This window comes from Haliotis rufescens, unplaced genomic scaffold, assembly GCF_023055435.1.
Source record: "Haliotis rufescens isolate VD_foot unplaced genomic scaffold, xgHalRufe1.0.p SCAF_4, whole genome shotgun sequence".
Lineage (NCBI taxonomy): Eukaryota > Metazoa > Mollusca > Gastropoda > Lepetellida > Haliotidae > Haliotis > Haliotis rufescens.
In genome coordinates this window covers 9,688,084-9,710,284 of record NW_025964112.1, presented here as the reverse complement: position 1 = coordinate 9,710,284, position 22,201 = coordinate 9,688,084, and the positions used below count along the sequence as shown (strand labels likewise).

Here is a 22,201-nt window from a genome sequence, read left to right as displayed (position 1 = left end):
AACAAACCTTGGCTGGTGTTACAGAAGGCCCCTAGTCGTTAAGATATTGGGTCTTATTAACAATGAAAATCCTTTTTCAGTAATCCAGCTAGTCCAAGTAGAATTATGCAGTATGCAGTCTTACCGTGTGTATAGAGTCTTACGAGTAATTGCATAGTGATGCCATTCTGTACTGTTTTGTCTAACGAGGTATTGCACAGTGATGCCATTCTGTACTGTTTTGTCTAACGAGGTAGTGCACAGTGATACAATTCTAGGTATTATACAGTGATGCCATTCTGTACTGTTTTGTCTAACGAGGTATTGCACAGTGATGCCATTCTGCACTTTTCTGTTTAACCAGGTATTATACAGTGATGCCATTCTGCACTCTTCTGTTTAACCAGGTATTATACAGTGATGCCATTCTGTACTGTTCTGTCTAACGAGGTATTGCACAGTGATGCCATTCTGCACTTTTCTGTTTAACCAGGTATTATACAGTGATGCCATTCTGAATGAAGAGAAGAGATGAATAAGTATCATGGGTTGAATCTAATGTTTTATTAGGTTGCCGAATTGAATTACCTATCACCAATAATCGCATTTAAGCAAATCACTCGTTTCGTTCGTCGTGATCTGAAAATGAATTCATTCATGGTGGAATCAGAATTATATACTCATTGGTAATAGCCATGTTATACACAGCAGGCTTTCAACTTTATGTTGTATAGTGTTGTCAACGTAAATAATGTAACAACATCTCGCCAACACGAATTGTGTGATCTAATCATAAAACAGGGATGTTCTCTTCATTTAGTCTGGAACAGTATATTATGTAGACGGAAAAAAACATCACCAGGAAGTACTTTCGTGACACTTCGTTAACACAAGCAAAATTAATTAATACTGACTTCCATATCTCCGAATATAACATATGACATATGTAGTTTGGACCACTTAGGCCAACTTTGCTGACCGTGTACAGTGTTACACGTTTGAAATCTTAGCTGAATCGTTCAACGAGCTTGTTCAGCTATTCTCAGGAACAGTCAACTGGATACCATAGACGTTATCTGGACGTTATCCCCCCTACACTCATATACAGACAGGCAAGTAGGGTTGAAAGGACTAAAAGCCTGTAGCTGTTCAACACCCGGCAATTTAGCCTTACCCATGCTTTGCGGCAGCTTGCATGGACACCGACCTCGGTAGGCGTTAAAGCTGTCCCTGAAAGCATAAAACTATAATTTACTCTGTGTACGTTTGTATATCCCAATACATGACCAAAGCCATCCCTTATATGGAGAGACACGTGAGCTATGAGATTTACTTCCTCGTTGTAGCTATACAAAAGCTGAAGCCCTCTCCCCGCGCAGCACTCGTTGACTGGATCAGGTGCATATAAACTTCGTGTGAAACATCGGGAGAGACGAAGGGACCCAAGTTACTGATGGTGCGCCCCAGAATGGTATGTTCATACAAACATTGTTACTTCTTTATTTTCCATTGCCATAGATAAATATATATGGCCATCATGTTTTAGACAAAGGGATGTCTATAGATACCTGTTTTCATACGTGGAGAAACAGATGATCATTTAACACTCGCTGTTGATATAACAGTTGGATATTCGTGATTTTCGTCTTATCCCAAAGCGCAAGTTGGATAAACATCAGTCACACTGATTTGCGGTTTTAGACACATTGACGAAGTTCTGCTACTCCCTGTAGTGAGAGTGTAATCGGAACATATTAATATATAATGTGCAGCAACAACGAAAATGTCCTCCTGACATTAGTCGTCTGTTACAAAAAAGAATTCTTGTATTTGGGATGTATTCCTTTACATACACATATTCAAAAGATACAGTTTATGAAAACTATTTGTAAATTTGTAAAGTATTCCCTTATTTCACAATTTCCCGTTCTTAATATGTGTCATTTAAAGTGATGAAATATTTGTATACTTTGTTCATTTTCTCCATGTTAATTGTTGCAACAGAACGGTCTATGTGCATGTAGATTAGACACAGGTACCAACTGAACTTAGCCTAAAGACGAAACTTGTTATGGTATTATGGAAACTGATGAAGGTGTAATGATAAATGTCTGTAAAATTGATTTCGGGCGAGTATATCAATATCTGGTGTTCCCACCATGTTGGACAAAACATGCACGACACCTTGATGGCAACTGACGTATGGTTGCTCTTGGTATTGCCATCCTCCATTATCCGGCGAAACAGAATCTATTTAGCGTAAAAGGCAAAATAGTGGTGAAAAGTATATGCATGGATCACTGACAATCAGCGATGACACCAGGTGTTCGCGAAAAGAAAAAACAAGCCCTGCCCTACCGGTAGCACCCACCACTCAATCTGCAAAAAGAATGTATATGTTTGTAGCATAACACCACACAGCAGTACTCCTGCCATGTGACGGTAAACAAATCAACAAGGAAGTATATTGCTGTTCTAAAGAATTAGTCAAGCTTATTGCACACTGGCTCTAGATATATGTGTTGCCTAGTTTGACACACAATATGATTATTATAAACGGATATGCTTGACAGCAGCGAAAGCTTTAGGAAATTCATTTGGATAGAATAACGCAACTTACATAGAACATACTGTTAAAGGTAATCACGTAACACGAAAGCCCATTTACTGCTTTTGTTGAGACTGAAAACGACATGTTAATTTTGAACTACGTCTCTTCTGTGTACAAGTGCAGGGGTTCTTATGTAATTATGTAATTTAAAAGAAACCAGTAGTGCCGACCACTACCACACGTTGTATAAAACATTTAGTGTGTGTTGCCTAACGCCACACAGCTGTATTCAGGTAGGGTTATCATGTTATGTGGTCATTGTGTTTGAATATATGTAGATGCAGTTAATATGTTTCCTGTTGCGTTAAACAACAAACAAACAAAAAATCCTGGAGGCAACGCAATAGTTATATCCTGGACATGATAGGTTCCAGGTATTGTGGTTGCTGTCTATCATAAGTATGGACTGACTATGCTGCTAAACCGAATTTTCCCAGATACATTTTGCAGACACAAATAATATCCACTGGAAGTCCAATAGAGCTAGTACATTGATTATTGAAACTAATTAAACCGATTATCCACATACTTTATCTGATATGTCAATGTTCGGATAGTCCATATCCTCAGGTCTCCAAGCACGGACTAAGGCAAAATCTAAATTTGCTATGAATCAAACGATGTATAGTAATTTTTAATGCTCACTTTGAGTTAATATAATCATCTAAATCCGGACATGAACAGATTGATTACAAGTATATGACATCCCGGAGAGCCGATGGTCGGTGGTTCGATCCTCGACCCCGCTTTACCAAAAGACGCTCAAAAAGGTTACCGTACCTTTTCTCACCCTGACTGATTGGCTAGGAAACACACACACACACACACACGCACGCACGCACGCACGCACGCACGCACGCACGCACGCACGCACGCACGCACGCACGCACGCACGCACGCACGCACGCACGCACGCACGCACGCACGCACACACACACACACACACACACACACACACACACACACGCACGCACACACACACACACGACGTTGACTTGGTGGGAGGTAGTAAAGTAACGCATAACATTTGTACTGTTGTTCTGTTTTCGTTTTAGGATATGAAGAAAACACTGGTGGATAGAACTTGCCAATGTCGGTATTGTGTTAACTTATGTATATAAATGATAAATACTTTTTGTTCAAGCTAAAAAAAAGACCTATTTCAATTTTCCAAGATTGCTTGTAACATTATCCTATGGTAATCTGATATCAAATATTTAACTTAACCAATGCATTGCTCTTTCTTCTGTGCTTTTTCTCATTTGCACTTCTTGAGCACGTCGTCTAAGGATGAGGTAAGTATAAGCGAATTACTGGAACTAACATGCTTTTTGTGGTAAGTATTTACGCTTTGTGTGAATCGGGAGTGAGGTGTGCAAGGGGATGAATGTGTCATGATGTCCGGACTTGTCATCAAAACTGTAGGGTAAACGTTACAAATATATGAAGCAATTCACTTAGTGGAGCTGGCAAATGAAAGGACTTGCCTTATGACTTTTACTAAAACAGATCGGGGTGCTTTATCGTTATTTATCATCGACTAATATGCAATATAAAAGTCATAAGGAATATCCTTTCACACCCACGCCTGATATTGTAGTGAACTATTTACATTTAGCAACAACCACTCCAACGCCACCAACGTGTGGCCCCATGACAGATGCCTCTCTGGACGAGGACTGCTCCAACGCGCGATGTGTGGCCGTCAACAGCTCGTGTGTGACGACGTCAGCGGGAAGCCGCAGATGTGCCTGTGTTAACAAGAACGTGCAGATATCAGCTACAGAATGCTCATTGGGTAAATATGAGTTAAAGTGTACATAATAATTGTAAGAATGGAATAAGGAATACGTTTACTACCCTGGTAACGATGCATAGTACTGTCAACAATCTTCATTCAAGTCTCCGTGTTTCAGGACCAAGTGTTCTGTCAAGTACACCAAACTACGTCTTCTCCACAAATCAATCTAGAACGTCAGTAACTGGTGAGTTGCCCTTCGAAGCAATCCTCGTGTTTGACCGACAACTTAAAAAAATGCAATTCTTACGTTATCGTTGTGGTCCATTCGTTATTAAAAGAGTTTTATCGAATGATATTATTATATTTGTTTCAGTGGGAACAATCATTTTTGATGGGCTTAGTACATTCCCCACAAATAACTTCTCCATAGAAGGCGAAGTATATCCTGATGAGAGGATCCTGGACCTAAGGAGAAACTCGAGCAACATTGATGTGGCACTGGTCAAGGAAATAAGCAATGCTAAAACATTTGTGGTGGCGTTACGTGCAACTTCCGGTGAGTTCACTGTGCAGCAGGTTGTGACCGTCAGGATCACATCCTCCTCTTTCACACCAGAAAACGTCACAGTTATGTTGGTGGAGGGAACCAGGAAAGGCACGCTGATAGCTGACGTGAGGACTATTGGTAGTTTGGGAGGGTACAGCAACTTCGAAATGGAGACCACAGATCAGACAGCAAGGGCCCTGTTCAATGTGACCACATCGGGGCAGGTTCTTTGTGGACAAGATATATTTTTGAGTGACTTTACCAATAACGACACAGTAGCTAAAGAATATATATTCAGTATCAAAGCGAAAAAGGGAGGACAGAGAGAAACAACTGCAACCTTTTACATCTTGTTATTCAAGAGTACTTTTACAACAACGTTAAGAGAAAATTGGAAAGGCAATATCTTGAGCTATACTATAACAAGCTCTAAGTTCCAGGTCGCTATTAATGACACGCTCCCAGATAGACTAAAATTCTCAAAGGACTTGATGATAATTAGTTTGGTAGAAGAAATTGACTACGATGCTGGTATCACAAGTATACATTTTAAACTTGATCTTGTCACGACGACCAAGTCAACTACAGTAGATGTCCACATAAACATTGAAGACCAAAATGACGAAAGCCCCAAATTTAAAAAAGCAGTTTACGTATTTTCGCTGCTTGCTGGATCTAAGGGGAATAGTGTAGTCGGCGTTGTTGATGTTACTGATGGAGATACAGTTGGGCAGACAACATTTAGTCTGGAAGGCAGAAATAAAGACGACTTCAGCATAAACGACGATGGTGTTTTGACATCAAAAGTGGATTTAACAAGAGGCCGTTTCCCTTCCGAGATCCCCCTCCGGGTCAAGGCTTATGATGGCGTATCTTACTCTGAGGAAGCCAACATCACTGTCTATCTCATCTCCTACACCATTAATGCAGTCAACCTCAACAAGACATTCCATGGCAGAGTCAGTGAAAACAGTACCGGAGCATTTGTGGCCAATGTAGCAGTGTCAAACTATACCGGCTACAAATTTCCAAATCCTCAGGCTGACAGATTCTTCAGCCTAAATTCTACGTCTGTAAGTACCACGGCATGCACCAGTGTTGTCCTCCAATCTTGTCCACTAAAATATATGCATGATTAAATATTTGTTACTTTATTCTTGTATGTGGCTTCAAGTATAATCGACAGAATTATTACCCTTGTAATATCCGTATAGCTGAGTCAGTGTTTAAAATACATATTAAAATAATCTCTCTCTAATCTATCAAGGGGAACGTCACAACAACTATTGGCCTAGACCGAGAGAACGACGACCAGGCGTATACTGCATTCACCATTCAGGCTTACCTGGATAGTGGCGACCAGTGCTCCCCTGTGGTGAGTAGCAGTAATAGTAAGCTGAATGTATGTGTGTATTAGGATTTACAACAACGACCGGCCGCGGTACATACTATCTGAAAGATATGTGTTTAGTGTTCGGTTACATGCATATTTCATAACTATATATCTTAACAGTCATGACCCATACTTATGTTTGTAGATATGTTTGGTGAAAGTTCATAATTAATGAACTGATTTCGGACGCTCAAATGAAAAGTAGTTAAAAAAGATTAAACTGAAGACATTTCTCCTTGAAATTAACCTTTACTTAAAGAATAAGTATATTATTTCACATTCTATCCCACAGACGATTGGTCAACTCATTACGAATATAACAGACGTGAACGACAATGCGCCAGAATTCTCTAGTCCTTCTTATACAGGAAGAGTAAAAGAAAACTCCATTCCAGGAACCCTGGTTGTTGGTTTGGTGAGTGTGATAATCGTGATTTTGATTTAACAGAGAGAGAGAGAGAGAGTTGTTTATAAACATACAAATATACACATATAACTTAGATATGTAAACATATAGATAACACTGAAAGGCATTCATTCGGCCAGATTGGAAATTAGCTTGCAGCAGTGGTGTATTGCTAAGTCATGTATAATGTGATGACCTTAAGAACCTTAATCAAACATCTAATGAAGTTCATATTCTATTGAGCAGGTGGACATAGCTGTTACCGACGAAGACGCTGGAGTGAATGGTTCTGTAAACTTCGCTTTAACGGGACCTGGGAAGACCTATTTTGCTGTTGAGAAATTGAATCACAACCAATTCACAATAAAAACCAGCGGAACCCCGATTGATAGAGAATTCGAAGTAACTCCATACGTAGTCCTGACATTAACTGGAACAGACAATCCATCTAATCCTAACACAGGCACCACTGCACTCAACATCACAATCATGGATGTCAACGACAATGCACCACAGTTCAACGGCGGGTCGACCGTATTTTGGGTGGAAGAAAACGTTGGACCAAAGACTATCACAACGTTAACAGCCACAGACAGGGATGAAGGCCTCAATGCAAAGGTATCATACTCATTGAAAGATGGGGGATTTGGTTTCTTCCAAGTTAACGAAAGCACTGGCGAAGTATCGACAATCAAGGCAATAGACAGAGAAAAAAGGAAAGTCTTCAACCTGATCATCGAAGCAAAGGACCAAGGGTCGCCTTCTCTAGAATCAGAGTTGAATATTACCGTCAATATTCGTGATGTAAACGATGAAAAGCCTACATTTACGGAGAAATACTACAAGGGTTCTTATACGGAAAATAGTCCATGTGACAGAAGCATCCTAACAGTGTCGGCAACAGACCACGACGAAGGAATCAATGCCAGCATCACGTTCTCAACAACAAGTTCTAACTTTACAGTCAATAACACCACTGGCGCAATTGGATGTGCGATTCCTCTTGACTATGAAGAAATGCAGCAACATCTGATAGAAATAAAAGCAGAGAACCCAGGGTTTCCCACAATGAGCGACACAGTAAAAGTTGAGATAAACGTTGAAGACGAAAATGACAACAGTCCACGTTTTGATAAACCCAACTATCAGTCTGAGATAACAACTTGGGAGTGGGTAACCAACAACCCTGTTGATGTTTTTGAAGTCACGGACGATGACTCTGGAACGAATGGCCTTATTATACTCTCCATGAGTGGGGAGACGGACAAATTCTACATTGATGGAGACACTGTAGGTGTGTTACGCATCAAAGAGGGCGCAAGTCAACCCGTTGCTTCCACAACATATAACTTTGATGTTACAGCCACAGATAAAGGTTCTCCATCGCTAAGTGTCACAGTCCCAGTATCAGTTGATGTGAAGAAAATACAAGGCAATAGTACTGTACGGTTCAGTTCTAAAGACTATACGTTTTCAATTGTGGAGAACCGATTATATACCACATCTTTCGGAAGAGCAAATGCTGCTCATGACGCCAACGTGTCAGTTCACTATACCTTAATCCATGGCGGGGATTTCCGTATTGATCCAAGTAGTGGAGCGTTGACTTGCAGTAAAGCACAGGATCGAGAGACAGTAGCAAATCATACCATGGTCGTTCGTGCCAGGGATATCACCACTAACGCCTCGGACGTGGCTGTTGTAAGTGCGGGTTTCTCCCATAGATCAATCTCGTATAGCTCGTATAGAACGAATTTCGAAAAATTGTCTCGCTCCAAACGATACTCTCTCTTTGGCGTCATGTAGGTTTCGACTTATTGCCCGATTCTCTATTTCTCTACAGTACAGGAAACTGCACTTGAATATAAACTTTTGAAGGAGGAATAGATGACATAGGGAACACACAACGAGACAGAGAAGTGATAAAGCAATGACAAGGACTTAAGAGTGAAAGTATTTGCATTTTTGCGGTTTTATTTTTTCCTCTGGTTTGGACATGTAATGGAGCTACATCTGAATCGTTTATATTTTTAAGGATTAACATGAAAACAGTATGTGAGCCGTTGTAACATTTTAAAGATTTGATGTGATTGTTTCAGGTAACAGTTCAAATTTTGGATGTAAATGACAATAGACCAATATTTCTGGCATCTTCTGGACAGCTCGTCTTTCAAGTTAAGGAAAATTCTACTGGCAAGGAGATCGGACGCATCATTGCCAAAGATGGGGATGCAGATGAAAATGGAACAATAACGTACAGCATTGTATCGCAGACACCTCGGACACGTAAGTTGTTAAATGTTAGTGATGACACTGCGTTTAAGGAAGGTGCAGATATTGATGCCAAACGTTGCTGTTTGTCTTAACATGAATATGCTAGTAATATCTTCAATTCAGTAAGTTGTGATTGTAATTGTGAACATAACTGGAGCAAGTAGTGCCTTGTGCAAATTAATTAGGATTGTTTCCCGGGGTTTCAAGTTTGTTAAACAATAATATATATATAGTTTACAAAACATATACCTATTATGCTCAGGGTTAGCATTTTCGGGTGTTATTATATATCTTGTCCTATTCATGTTCACTGTGTTTGTTGTACTTTTTCGTTTTACCTTTTTCAATTCAATGTTTCATTTCGTATTTACAGTATTGAATGTGTTGTACGGTTTGCAGATTTCTCGATAAATTCTCGAACCGGCACTGTTACTGTTTCGGGAGATCTAGACAGAGAAGATTATGATACATACAACTTAATCATCAAGGTAACACAAAAACTTAACACTAAACTGTGGCTTGACTACACATCGAAACACCAACGATTTCAAATCGTTGGTGATTTATTTAACAGTTTCTTGATTGATTTTATGGCGACTGAAATATGCATCTAACATTCCATGCTTAATTTCAAGGCGACAGACAATGGCGATGCTCCGAGAACTGCAACAACAAGTGCGACGATCCTTGTCCTGGATATCAACGACAATCCCCCGGAATTCCAAACAACGTATGCAGTGACAGTAAAGGAAGATAGTGCCATTTCCGCATCGGTATGTACATAAAGCAATAAGCATAGTTAACTAATGGATACACAACGGTTAGGATTGGGACATTGACACCAATCAATGTGTCCAGTTTTATATATCGAAGGTATCACGCGAGTGTGTTTGGGGATGGTAAATATCCCCGTTTATGGAATAAACATTGTATTTCAGAGCCTTTGCGCTAAATACATATTGTCTATTCATCATACAGAACATTTACGATCCCAAATCACACAAGCATCACAACCTCTTAATCGTGTAATATCATTCTTGAATTCTTTTGAAAAAGAATATTCTTTTCTCTTACAAATGGTACCTGAACGGAGCCAGGAATGTGTGTATTAATATATTATAAGGTCACAAACAAGGTCGGTGATAAGTCAGTTGGAAAACGACAGCAAGCAATATTGTTCCAATCGTGGCATAACTGTGGTATCAGTGGCGTCACGACGACACAGGCAAAAAGACAACTGGCAGCACAAAATTTCCAGGGTGAATTTTAAAACACAAAAATAATTTTGTCAGTCCAAGCCCTTCGTGGCAGTAAATCTGTTTGCCCGCTAGAGTAACTTCCCTTTGTCAAAAGGAGCTGCTCTTATCTTTTATATGTCACGTTTGTTTAGAATTTGTCTGGTTTGCTTAGTCATTACATTATCATGACGATAAGAAATGCTGTCAGATGTCCAAAACAGCGACAAAATGAAACAAAGTAAATGTTTGGCCATAATTCGGCCAATCCAACTGTTTCTAAATTCGGGAAAAAAAACCAAGCCGCAGAGGTCCACAAGCACAGCTTCGCAAATTGTATCTCTTAATGGTGCCTAAAATTTAAAAGACCCCAGCTACACCCCTGTGAAACATCTGTTAGTATCTTAGACTATTATTTTGATAATGATGACAAGTATTCGAACAATTTGTCCTGATTCCCGATAGTCATTATTTTGAATAGATTGCCGATCGACGCCGCGTTTGTTTGCAATCGCTGAAAGTGATACCCACCTGACCTTATGATTTGCATATTTATCCGTAAATGGATAACATTTATATCCATTGGGTTTATCCTTTCGAGAATCCTACACATTATATGATACATGAATTTATGACCAGTAATTAAAGAAGGAGTAAGTAGGGTTTGATGATTATTTCAGTTATATCATGGGGTATGCTGGATTGAAGAAAGCACTGAATAACGCGAACCACCTCATGAAACATCAGAGCGTGCAATTCGAGGGAGATAAGGCTGGGATCGATAAGAATCATGGTGGTTGTTCCAGAAGTGTTATCACTACCATACTCACACACTAACTCTTATCCATTGTATCTGATTTTATTTGCAGCATATCGTTTGACCAATAATGTTGCTTCTAATTTCAGGTGGAGACAGTGAGTGCAACTGACAGGGACTTGGCGCAGCATGGTGCAATTGTATATACTTCTAACACCGTAATGGTGAACGGAACTTTCTGTCCATTCCATGTGTCAGTGGGTAAGAATAGTCTGACGTATACTTTAAGCATTCTAAGTAAACGTGAAACACCTTGTAGTCAATAGCGTTCAGTTTAGCCATCTTGGTAGTGATTGTCACTGGTTCACCACAGTAAAACTACTACACAAAATGAAATGACCTTTGACAAGGGTAGTTGACTCTCTGTTTGTATGTGCACACATATCAAACACATCAAAAAGTGAATATACTTAAGGCAGCGATTCATTTTTCCTTTGTACAAATTATAATCCCATGTGATATAATCCCTATTCTTTAGAGACTGGAGTCGTGAAAGTGAGCGGCGACCTCGACTATGAGACGACTTCAACATATGAATGCATTGTGACTGCGGTGGACATGAAGGGATGCAGCAATTGCACAGGGCGTCTCACTGGATCGACAACGATGTCCGTCACCATCCTTGATTTCAATGACAACCCGCCGGTGTTTCAGGGGGCGCCGTACCGAGCCAACATATCAAGAGACGCTAACATCAACACTCTTGTCACTGACGTCATCACCGCAACTGACAGGGACGGCACCATGGATGGCAATGGAGTCGTTAAATACCATATGTTTTCAAGTATGTTGTGTACATGAAATATTAGAAATTATTTATTATTTAAATGCATTATGATTGTCAACATGCATGAATTGTATCATTGTTACACTTAGAAGGGGAGGTTACCTGACGTGATAGAAGGTATCTATAAATTGTCCAGTGTAATTGTCTTGATACTGCATGAATAGGATGATATATCAAAGCCCAGTGAATAGGGATGCTGAGTGGAAACAATTTTGAAAAGGAAAACAATTTTCTGAACAAACCTTATACAATATTTAGGGAATGGAAGTTTCTGTTGATTCACGTCTTTTCACCTTTCGAAGCACAATATAGACCTGATCAATCAGTATGTCGAATTTCACGACCATGCAAGTGATAATATCTCTCCATGTTTTCTAGACATCAACTACTTCAGGATTGATCGCGATTCAGGAAGAATATTCGTGGCTTCAACGCTAGACAAAGTGAATGATGATGAGGTCACTCTGAGGATCAAAGCGACAGATCTACCCCAAAAAGACCCTGCTATGGAAGCAATCACAAACGTAATGTAGCTGTTATATATACTGTAGTATTAAGATCATACCAAAAAACGGTTGTCCATGATGTTCCTTCAGTCCATCGGGACGTGTCTGATATAAGGGGCAACCGAAAGACACACAAGGGCAATTGTTCCCAGCTTCTCGCATTTAAACCAAACGCATTATAATTGTCAAATTACCAATTGGTTGGATTTGCGTTTTGCCATGGTACTAGTATTTATATATTGTAACGGGTTTCCTGCCAACAGATTACTATTTCCATCCTGACTGATCAGCCGCGACCATTCTTCAATAAAACATACACCTTCCTGCTGACGGAGAATGAGAAGCCTGATGAGGATAAACCGGTGTCCATTAGAGCCTATGCGCGAAGGTCGAGTGAAGAAGCGTGTAACTGCACCTATGATTTAATAGGTACACCCTGCTTAGTTCATGTGTGCAAATGTCTTCAAAGTTTACATGCTGTTATTCTTAAGATCCTCGCTTCTGGACATTTTCTAGTGTTCTTATAATGTTCATCAGTTTATAGGCTTTAAATTGAATTCATACAAATCAATGGAAAGACATCAATCCTCTTTCATAATGGCAATAGGTTTTAGATTTTAATTATGTACTAACGGATATTTTCAGATAATTCGAGCTTTTACATAGACAGTATGACTGGAGACCTAAGGCAAAAGGACCCAATAGACCGCGAAAAAACAGGCAGTCGCTTTTATCTAAGAGTGAAGGCGACAGACCGACGCAGCCTTCTTTATAGGACAACAGATGTTGAAGTGAACGTTACAGATGTTAACGACAACTTACCCTACTTCAACAACACCCAGCAGAACTTCATAGTAAATCAGGTATGTATTTATTGGGTAAAAAGCCAACAGGACTGATTCACTTCATGCCCATCATTATGATCAGTATAATATTTGTTTCCTGCTGTAATATATAGTTAAAACGGACGTGAAACCATACTCATTCAATATCTAATATATAATTCCAAATTAATATAATAGGAGCATTGTTATTATCATTATTATTATGATTATTTTTATGATCAGTAGTAGTAGAAATAGTAGTAGTTGTCGTGATAGTAGTACTAGGAGTAGAAGTAGTAGTAGTTGTTATAGTAGCAATAGTAGTAGTATTAGTAGTATACGTAGTGGGGTCGTAACTATACATATTTGTACTCAGTCGCTCAACTGGTATGTCATCGTCCAAGAATGATATATCACTGGGTAAGGAAATAACATATAAATAAAGGACTGAATCAGTCTCTGCCGGAACATATTATTATATGTCCTATCTATGTCCTATAGAGAAGCCATTTAACGCCACCGTACAATTGGATGAGAGATACCCTGCAAAGTTATGTCAATTGAACTCTTTTTACTTTTTACACTTTTTTCTGCTGCTTCGTTTGTCTATAATGAGTATATTAGCAACTGGGGTAAATGTTATCGTAAGTAAATACTAGAATAAACAATTCAAGCATTAAACGTTAAGGAATATGAAAGTATGTTTAAATATTCACATTTCAGAGTGCTCCAGCTGGGCATGTGATCGGGAGAGTGATGTCGGTAGACGCTGATGAACTCAGTCACCCCAAATTCACAAACCTTACTCATGTTGAGGGAATCGAATTGCTGCGTAATGGAACTCTAGTAGTGAGGGCTTCTCTGTCGAACTACACAGAGGTTGATGTAAGCACAGATTTTGGAAAAGGACCGTTATTGCACCATGTGCGGTAATCAATATGTTGCCATAAGTTCAGTTCAATAGATCATGTAGTTCATTTAGACAGATATTGAGGGTTACGACACAAAGTAATCAAACTATACCACATAATATAATTGCATATTATTATTTGATAAATGTTCTTAAATTGTTTCTTTCCAAAGACTGACGAATATTTACTTAGGCAATATATGCAAACGTGATGAAATAAGTTATTATGGCCGAAACACTATTTTGGCAAAAGGTATTTTAGAACAGAAACATGGTGAATAGGTTGGTTATAATAATTCATCAGGCCACATAAGAACAAATTCTAAAAAACGTCGTTCCGACCCTAGATCTAAAGATACAATTTGTTTTGAAGCTAGTTATGTAGTTGGTGATTTTACAATAAAGTAGTTTTCTTTTTTGAGTTCACCTTTTTTGAGAACACCTGGTATCTCATTTTGATATAGTGATTCGTAAACACATGTTTATAATACAGTCGGAATCTACTTTTACTACAGATCTCTTACGATTACAGAAACGCTTTTGTCGCTTTTTGATTTATATTATTGCTATCATTTAGAACAATGGTAAATTAAGTCTAGAGTGGTTGAAAATTGAAATTAAAATTAAAATATGACATACCTACGCATTTTGTTGTGAAAATGTGACGAGAAATATTATTGTTTATGTGGCATTACCAAAGGTATATGAAATAGAGTCACACACCATGTCGAATGTGAAGGGACCTACGTAAACACTTCTAGTTATCCGAGGTTCGACACAACCGAAAATGATAAATAAAAAAGGAATACGCAGTCCAAGCTTTAACTTCGATACAACCGTAAGTTCGACACGTCAAAGTTCTTCAAAACGGTGTTTGACTGTATTAATAAAAAAAACCACAGGCTTAATTATGTGTGGCTCATAACCATAAGCTAAAGTAATAAACACAACAAGTGTATCGGCATGCATATGATACAGTCGCCATGGTACTCTAAGTTTGGTAGAGATTTCCTAAATGTGAAATTGCTTTCATTTAGAACAATGATAAATTTTGGTCGGAGTTGGTTAAAATAAAAATAAAATTCAATATACTTTCCCTTTTTGTTTTCAAAGGTGACGAGAGATATTATTGTTTATGTAACCTTACCAAAGAAATATCAAAATATTCTAAAGATTCAATTTGTTTTGGCCACATTACCATCAGCATCAAGTAGTATATACAACAAGTGTATCGGCTTCAGTTTGCTTATCCTCAAGGCAAATATGCTGTCTCTTTACCAGATGCTAGTCAGTGTGACAGAGGGAAACTTTAACGGACCAATCAATATATCGGCAGTAACTACAACAAAGGCCTCGATAGAAGTACGACCAGACGATTATAATGAACATCCTCCCGTATTTGGAAAAGGTAAACTGGTTTGAGACCAGTTGAACATACATCAGATCTTGACAACGTTATCTTGCACACGATATACTCTGCAGTCATGACATTACATTTTACAGGAAGTTTGTCTGTATAATGACAAATCGAATATGTTGAACCTTAAATAAGAAATGCAACGTCGATTCATCAGAAAAATGCACTTCGATGGGTTTGTACTGCTAATTCAGGCGTTTTAGAGACGTACGATTTGATGATAAATGGGTGTTACACTTGATTATAATTACAGAAGACTTTTGACTTTTTATGATTGTTTGGTTATGTTTAACCTTAATGTGACGAATATGAATTCATATGTTTCAGAGGCTTATGGATTCATATTGGGGTTTAAATCTGAATCTGGTACAATAGTTAATACTGACATAAATCAATGTTGTATAAATTAACGAAAACGTATTCAAATGTTTCAGATGCTTATGAAGCGTCATTGGAATTTTCTTCTGAAACTGGTACAGAAGTTAAGATTACCAACTTCCGGGCAACGGACGCCGACGGCCACAATGTTACATACGCCATACAAACAAGAAATGATAGGGTGCGCAATTAAAACTATTCACTTGTCTTGAAGTCATGTCACATTATTCCATCACCCCGGATCTAATGGCCTCCTACATCTGTGTGAATGTATAGTGTTTCCCCATTAGTCATAGTTTAAAAAGGTTCTTGTAGATAGTCTCATGTCAGTTTAAACTGGAAGCCTTTATTTCCCCCACATTCTAGTTACTATTTATCCTGGTCCCAGTTACCTCAGAATCTGTTTCTCCTTATCTTATCATCTACTTAACTGACGTTGTATGTGACTATATATACATGCTTGAGTTGACCATTATTCTTCAGGAAAATCTCAAGATCGACGGCCAGACTGGGAAAATATCTGTTCACATTAAATTTGACGACACAGTGCCCGAAGTGATAAAATTAGTAATAATCGCCACCGACGAAAGTCCTTATCCGAAGACTGGGTAAGTTTTTTATCATACAGGCATGACCAGTTTTGATTTAGGCTGATTTTGATAAAGCTGCTACTGCTGCTGATAGAGTATATGTTTGAAACCAATGGCATGATGTATTGGCAACAAATACCGTGCAGGAACAAGGCAGTAGATCAATGGTTACAAGGCAATGTCCGAACTATGTGGTCCACTTCCGAATCAGTGTTTGGCTTCTCTTTGCAGTAAAACAAAGCATTTCTTGAAGCAGCGGTCAAATGATTTGTGATATTTGTTTCAGATCGTGTACAGTTACGATAACCCTACAGGGATATACACAAACAAAATGTGTAGCTGAAAACGCATATTCACAGCTACAACAACAGAGAGAATTATTCCTTGGGTTATTCATAGCTATGGCAGCCCTACTTGCAGTGATCAGCATTGCTGCAGTATTTGCTATATACAAGTAAGTGCTCAAAAGACTCCAGCCTTTCAATTATCGAGGATGAAACTCATTAACATTAATAACAAAATCTCCCGTGTAATTTCATTATGTCCTTAAAGGTAAAATGGATTTTTGAGTTTCAGTTTCCAATTACATTGTTTCGTTTAGGTGGAGGACTGTAAGAAGAAGAACACAATATCAGGAAAATATTAACACCGCTCATGGTAAAACAACAAAAGCATCAGAACAAGCTGGATACGACTCACTAGCTGCGGGGGGCAAAGATGAAGAAACAGCATACAACAAACTCAAAGACAGAGATTTCGTAAGTCTACAGCATATCATTCTTGACACACCATTTTATAAGCTGTCGAGCAGTTGTGATCATGTGGGACTAAAAATAACATTCACAGACTGCTGAACTGCATGTTGAACTCTCTTCTCGTACCAACATTACACAATAGATCAGTGACTGTTACAAAACATTGACTTTAACTCACATAAGCCTCTTCACCAAAATGTAGGTACCTGTCTGCATGACAGTGAAGAGTTACTTCCCTTTTTCTATCGGACCACACTCGTTCTGTGAAGTGTTTTCATTTGGATTTATTAAGTGTCTGAAATCCAACCATGACAAGTGTTGACAACATAACTGATCTTATGTATGGTACACACATTTACATCTAACTGATTATGAAAAGTGATTTTTCTGTATGCAGTATTTACATTACAGTATTCTTTTAAAATGAGCTGGTAATAACAGCTATTACAGCTAACAGACTAACAGCTGTCTAAATCTAAACTCTCTCGTCTTTGCAGTCATCCGGTGTTCCAAACCCAGCATATGTGTCTACAGGTCCAAGGTAAACTAAATATGAATACACATTTGGCCGTTGATTTTTCTCACATACATATTTCTCAAGAAATATGAATACATCAAGTGGAACATAATGTCATCAATATTTGATTTAACATTATGAGGGTTGGAATGAAACCACTTCTATTGTGACTTATATTTTAAAATACTGATTTTCATTTAATGACCAACTTTTGAAATATCATTTTTTGATTATGTCTCGATCGTCGATAGTAGTTTAATATCATGATCTATTTATCAAATTAGTCGCAATTTAATAAATTTACCATGTTCCAGGCCTACGTGCACACCTCCCACAGATCCCTTTCCTGACTATGTTGATGAAGACGCCAATAGAATGTGAAAAACGCCTTCACCTAATCTCGGCTACGGGGATGAAAATTTAATCATTCGCAAGAAGCACGGTGATTGGTTGTATCATACATAAACATTTAAAAGATGAATAAATCAACGAACTACACGTGCCAAAGCAGTGATAATGCTTTAGATCATTCCTAAACGATAACCGGTTTTGCATATGAGAAACACTATGTCTCTCAAACGAAAGTAATAATGAGTATATTTGTATTATACACCAGTTATTTGTATTTCATATAGCAGCGTTGATACATTTTAATGCTTTGTAATAATTGCATGCGTTTTACTAGTAATTTCATAATCATGTATTTAATAACGTCTTAGTCAAGACGCCAGTAATCATAATCGATGTATTTAGTCATCATCTCCTCAGTGCTGGAACTGATTCTCGTAGCAGTTTGAATACAACTGTCCGAATAAACACGTTTCAGCTGTTTGACTCTTATATGTATGTTTGATACTCAAAGATTATATGCTCAAGGATTATGTTTCCATTGCTCTGCACATTCACCTGTTTCAAGCGTCATTGTCAACTGTATATAGAGTAACAAATGTCAACTTTTAAACCTTGAAACATGTATCACGTTTAGTTCATATTGTTTGACACTGAATAAAATATACCGTTTCGTTTCGCATTCTTTTGTTAACATTGTGGCATTAATCTTTCCATATTCATAAGAAATGTCGTTGTATCGACTAAGCATATGGTAGAAGAGAAACTCTTTACTCACCCTAGGTAACAATATGATAGATTTGAAAAATAGCCTGTTTTGAAGCGTTAGGGGTCGACCATGTATGTATGTATGTGTGTGCGTGCGTGCGTGCGTGCGTGCGTGCGTGCGTGCGTGCGTGCGTGCGTGCATGCATGCATGTATGTATGTATGTATGTTTGTATGTATGTCGCTAAATACATTAAACCAGGTTGCATATTTTGTTATTTACAAACAGACACCCTGGAGTTATTTCGGCTGAAAGTATTTTAACCCTCAGCGTCGAGAGTGCTGACATAAAATCTTACTGAGAGAGTTATATTATACAGTCAGTGTTTTACATACTTTGCGAAAGTTCGCAGGGATGATTTTCTGTGTCTAGGGTGCGCACATAAAATCTGTTATGTCGTCAAAGCTGAAGTAAGTTGCGATATGTTTTTGATGACGGATGGCCGAAACGTGAGGAACCAAATTTTACTTTTATGGGTGGCTTATAGCATATACGAAAACAGCAGTACATTACATCTGTAGCTACTCTTTGAAGATATCGAAGACTGATGTACATACAGCCAAGTTAACTAATGACGAAACCGATACCATTGACGTGTAGGGGTATTGTGCACTGAAAGTTTACTGTTGAAGGGAATTATACACTCAACTTGACCTGTCTTGGGACCATCTCTCTGATTGCTATTCAACAGTAATGCACTGCTACATTTCAGTGCAACTCAATATCAAGAAGGCTTAAAGTAAGAAAATGGAGCGCCTCGTGTGTGATGAAATTAAACTGGAACACTGTGTTCACAGTGAGTGAGTTGAGCTTAACAATGTTGCTGGGTTAAGGAAATGAACGAGTGGTGACGAGTGACGATTTGTCATATTCGTGTCGTAATAGATAGACATAAATATGAACACCCTTTTGTGTGTATGTTTCTTGTGTGAGTGAGTGAGTGAGTTTGGATTAACGCCGCTTTTAACAGTATTCCAGTTATATCACGGCGTGTCAGCTTAATGTGGGAGGAAACCCGAAGTGATGCAGGTCTCAGACGTTTACCACTTCGATGAAACCCACGAGCACGGGTATGGTGCTGACAAACCTAGAAACCTAATCGGGGCGAACCGGGATTCGAACCCACAATCATAGGTTTCGGTGAGGTGAGGTGAGGTGAAATTGGGTTTAACGTCGCGTCCAAGATTATTGCACTTATATAGCGACGTGCATGCACGTGTATGTGTGTGTGTGGCTGCTTGTACTAGTCCTGACTGATGCCGATTTATAGTGCTAGCTCACTGAGATACCATGCCGCAGTTTAACATGAATACCCCACTCAGACACAGTATACTGACTCCGAGCCGACCAGTCCTTGTTTTAGCCCCTTAATGCCGAGCGCCAGACAGGGTAACAACAAGTACAATCTTTTAACGTCTTTTTGTATGACGCGGCCCAGGATCGAACCCTGGACCTTCCGCTCTCCGGGCGGACGCTCTACCACAAGACCACGGAGGCGGTCCATAGGTTTCGGGCGTGCCCAAGGGACGCAACTCTGCACAGCGAATCGCGGCGCCTTAGACGACTGGGCCACCCGTGCCCCCGTTTCTTGTGTGAGTGTATATGCTTACTGTATATCAACTGCTCTTTTGAGAACCAACACAAATTGGAGTGTTTAATTAGGGATGCATTTTCGGCCTGGCCAGTTTAATGAAATAAGGATGATATCAACTTGCACTACAGGCCGAGTGGCCTAACTTTACCCAACATGTGATCCGTACTCTCATTTCGACCATCGACAACAGTGCCAGGCAGAACTTGACGCTAAATTCACGAACTTCATATCCTCATCAATAATACTTTAATGAACATAAAACTATGTTGAGGCAATGGCAAAGTGCCGTTACGCTGGATAAACAACTGGTTGCATTTTTTTTGTGACGGTAACGTACAGACTTAAATACCTCTGCATCAACGGCCGTTTGAATTCTGTGGCGATGATCGCTCCCGCCCTTATCGAAACAGTCTCGCGTCGCTAAGCTAAGCGTATCATAAATGCTAAACAATCATTCACGTCTGGACTTAAGTTGTTTATAACATCACTATAGGTTACATTTCAATAGACCTTTTGGAAATAATTGAAAGCATTGAATCTATGAACAACCTACAATAACATTTCTCAGGCTCTATATTTAAGCCGGGAGAAGGCTGTCGCTGACAGATTAAAGGCAACATTATGTACTCGGTGTGAACTTCCTGAATCTAGCTGCACAAAAGTTTCAATTCGCCTCTCGGAGAGTAGTAGTAACAGATATGGGTACAAGAGGACCGGGAGAGATAAAATATTGGTAACACTCTCTACTGGTGAGGTGCTTCAGATGTTGTGCCAGAAAATAAACATTTCTTCTACTTTTTATCCATTGTCAATGGTACATAATTTTCAATTACAAATCTTCCAAAACCATCCAGGCCAAATGTGGTTTTCCGGATGTTCAGGATTTATGGATATACTCAAATATCTTGATGTCTATTGTAATCAGTGTTCATGACAATTCTTACTTGTCTAATACAGAACAGAATGTATTATTATTAGGAATGGGCAATTGAGAATACAGGTAGTATGAAATGTTTCACCCCATATAACATCTATGCGAATCTGGCCTACCAATGTGAAATATAATAACCATTCACCTTGTGTCTTTGAATGCCTGGAGTTCCATCTTCAGACCTTTGTTAGCTTCATATAATTCGTCTTTTTCTCTATACATTTGAAGAGTGCACTCAAATTAAACTGACCACAAAAGGTTTAACATCTAGACAAATGGGTTTCAGATAAATAATCCAAAGATGGTATAAACTACATGTTGTTTAACACATACGTACAATGGGGGTAATAAATATTATGGTGTTAGACTATAAAAGCGCAGATTTAATAGGTCACATGACAGCTTACAAAAAGAAACCACAGTGTGCTTCAGGCTATGTACACAATGAAATCTGACACTAACTAACATGGACAGAATACACTACATTTCAGAAGTAACTTCCCCTATTTTCTCCATATTTTTGCGAAACTAGTAAAGCTCCTAGTATTGTATGGACAGGTGTCTTTTTCAAAGCGTTTACATTTCTAACTGACGGATCACAACACGCTGTACCTCTCTTATGTATCACGATACTTAGTAAAAACAACATCTTGTGCAGTGTTGCAGCTGGTTAGTAATAATCATAAACATAACTAAAGCAACAAAGGTATGCACTAAAACATTGAAGAAGTTGTTTGAAACCTTAACAGGTGATGTAGACACATGGAGAAGAAGGCTGCCCTTCACCTTAACGAGTGTTTCGGGTAGGACATGTCGTCATTGCTATTAACACAGGTATAGGTACATATACTTTTTATGTCCTGGTATTTTAAGA

At 38.8% G+C, this 22,201-nt stretch overlaps 1 protein-coding gene across 8 annotated transcripts in view; it reads left to right on the top strand.

Moving 5' to 3' along the window:
• The first annotated feature begins 1,313 nt into the window (after window positions 1–1,313).
• The window catches only part of LOC124129083 (protocadherin Fat 4-like), a 61,275-nt gene continuing 40,387 nt past the window's right edge, over window positions 1,314–22,201 (top strand). For 3 of the 8 annotated variants that reach the window (XM_048381794.1, XM_048381792.1, XM_048381791.1), the window contains exons 1-8: window positions 1,317–1,450; window positions 3,646–4,388; window positions 4,507–4,575; window positions 4,705–5,951; window positions 6,146–6,253; window positions 6,564–6,686; window positions 6,924–8,378; window positions 8,777–8,963. In XM_048381794.1, the coding sequence (XP_048237751.1) occupies window positions 4,136–4,388; window positions 4,507–4,575; window positions 4,705–5,951; window positions 6,146–6,253; window positions 6,564–6,686; window positions 6,924–8,378; window positions 8,777–8,963 (3,442 nt within the window). In that variant the 5' untranslated portion in view covers window positions 1,317–1,450; window positions 3,646–4,135. Of the gene's footprint in view, window positions 1,451–3,645; window positions 4,389–4,506; window positions 4,576–4,704; window positions 5,952–6,145; window positions 6,254–6,563; window positions 6,687–6,923; window positions 8,379–8,776; window positions 8,964–9,350; window positions 9,440–9,586; window positions 9,725–11,092; window positions 11,205–11,481; window positions 11,788–12,168; window positions 12,315–12,559; window positions 12,726–12,941; window positions 13,160–13,843; window positions 14,006–22,201 lie in introns of all 8 variants that reach the window. The other 5 variants (XM_048381793.1, XM_048381795.1, XR_007218061.1 and 2 more) reach the window with 5 other exon arrangements.